Below are 1,272 nucleotides of genomic sequence, written 5' to 3' on the forward strand. Positions count from 1 at the left end.
CTGTGCCATTGCCTCACAGGAACTACACCCTCAAGTCTATGCCCCTGCCAATGAATGATGTGGTGCAGGCGTATCGGAGCAACCCTGAGAAAACAGAGGAGGCAGTGCACRAGGTGGGGCTGGGGTCTGGGGGAGACGGGCTGGGATGCCAAAGGTGCCTCCTCACGGGGTTATTTACATGCTACAGATCCAGTCCTGCCTGACAAGGAACCAAATGCGACACATGCTGCCCACACAAACCTTCTGGCTGCAGCAGGGCATCCTGACCACCTCTTCTGAACAGGCAAGTACAKGAAACCACCATGTTTGGCTGTACAGCCAGCTGTTCTGCTCCAGCATGAGTAATCTTGGCTAGTGCAGGACACCAAAGCAGACCTCTGCCCACCTCACGCTGATCCTTGCAAGCAGCACAGACCACTTTTCACTTTTTCTGAGCCCAGGACAGAGCAGGCCATGGAGAAGAGAGCAGGACTGGGCAGGAGGGAAGGAGGCTGAGGAATCAAGCAGCCTTCATCCTTGTGCTTCGCACAAATTTGGTACTGAGGAATTTAGGGACTGCTCGCCCCCCTCCCCCCTTCACAGTATGCTGCTGTCTTCATGTGCTCAACACATGCTTGCAAGAAATTCCCTGCTGTACAGCATTCCTGGTCACTAGGCAGGGAAGACCTTGTGGAGCATTACCTGCATGTGCTCCCAGTGCTCAATCAAGCAGCACCCATATGTCCTTCTCCTGGGAAATCACAGAAAGGACAGAGACTTACAGTGCTTCTCAGGCGTTGATGCATGACAGCATCTCCTCTATGCTCCAGATGGTGAATGAAATCTGTCTCAGTGTGCAGAAGCATGTTGACATCCTGAGCTCCTGCCTGGGCAGGGAAGTGGAAGCYGACATCCTCTTTGCAGAGGAAGCCATCAGGAACGCCAACCTGTCCGTCAGTGTAAGTCTGTCACACTCCCAGAAAACTGTGGTCACCTTCCCTCTGCTTTGCCTTCCTGTTGTGGGAAAGAAACGTTCAATTCATGGGGTTTAAATCCAAGACCAAGCAGTTTATTSATTTATTAATGACATTTAACTAGCAAACAGTGAATTTTCAAGATCAATATCATAAATGCAACAGATATACATCACATTACTAAACACTTGTAAAATGTTAAAAAACAGCTTCAAATTTCTGAGTCCCCTTCAAATCCCAAGATGGTCTAATCCACATACATAGATACACACAGTTGTGTGCATACCTTCYCCAGGAACCGTGGGCTATAAGCACATCC

The 1,272-nt window shown here is 49.6% G+C and overlaps 1 protein-coding gene across 1 annotated transcript in view; it reads left to right on the plus strand.

Annotated features, from left to right (window-relative positions):
* The window catches only part of LOC146586095 (capping protein, Arp2/3 and myosin-I linker protein 2-like), a gene marked incomplete at its 5' end in the record, with an annotated part of 29,410 nt that overhangs the window by 15,610 nt on the left and 12,528 nt on the right, over positions 1–1,272 (plus strand). Inside the window, 4 exons of the mRNA XM_085321848.1 lie at positions 20–113; positions 188–283; positions 810–938; positions 1,249–1,253. Coding sequence (XP_085177974.1) covers positions 20–113; positions 188–283; positions 810–938; positions 1,249–1,253 — 324 coding nt within the window. The remainder of the gene's footprint in view (positions 1–19; positions 114–187; positions 284–809; positions 939–1,248; positions 1,254–1,272) is intronic.

The sequence above is a fragment of the Rhea americana genome, unplaced genomic scaffold (assembly GCF_003343005.1).
Source record: "Rhea americana isolate MKP2758 unplaced genomic scaffold, rheAme1 scaffold_718, whole genome shotgun sequence".
Classification (NCBI taxonomy): domain Eukaryota; kingdom Metazoa; phylum Chordata; class Aves; order Rheiformes; family Rheidae; genus Rhea; species Rhea americana.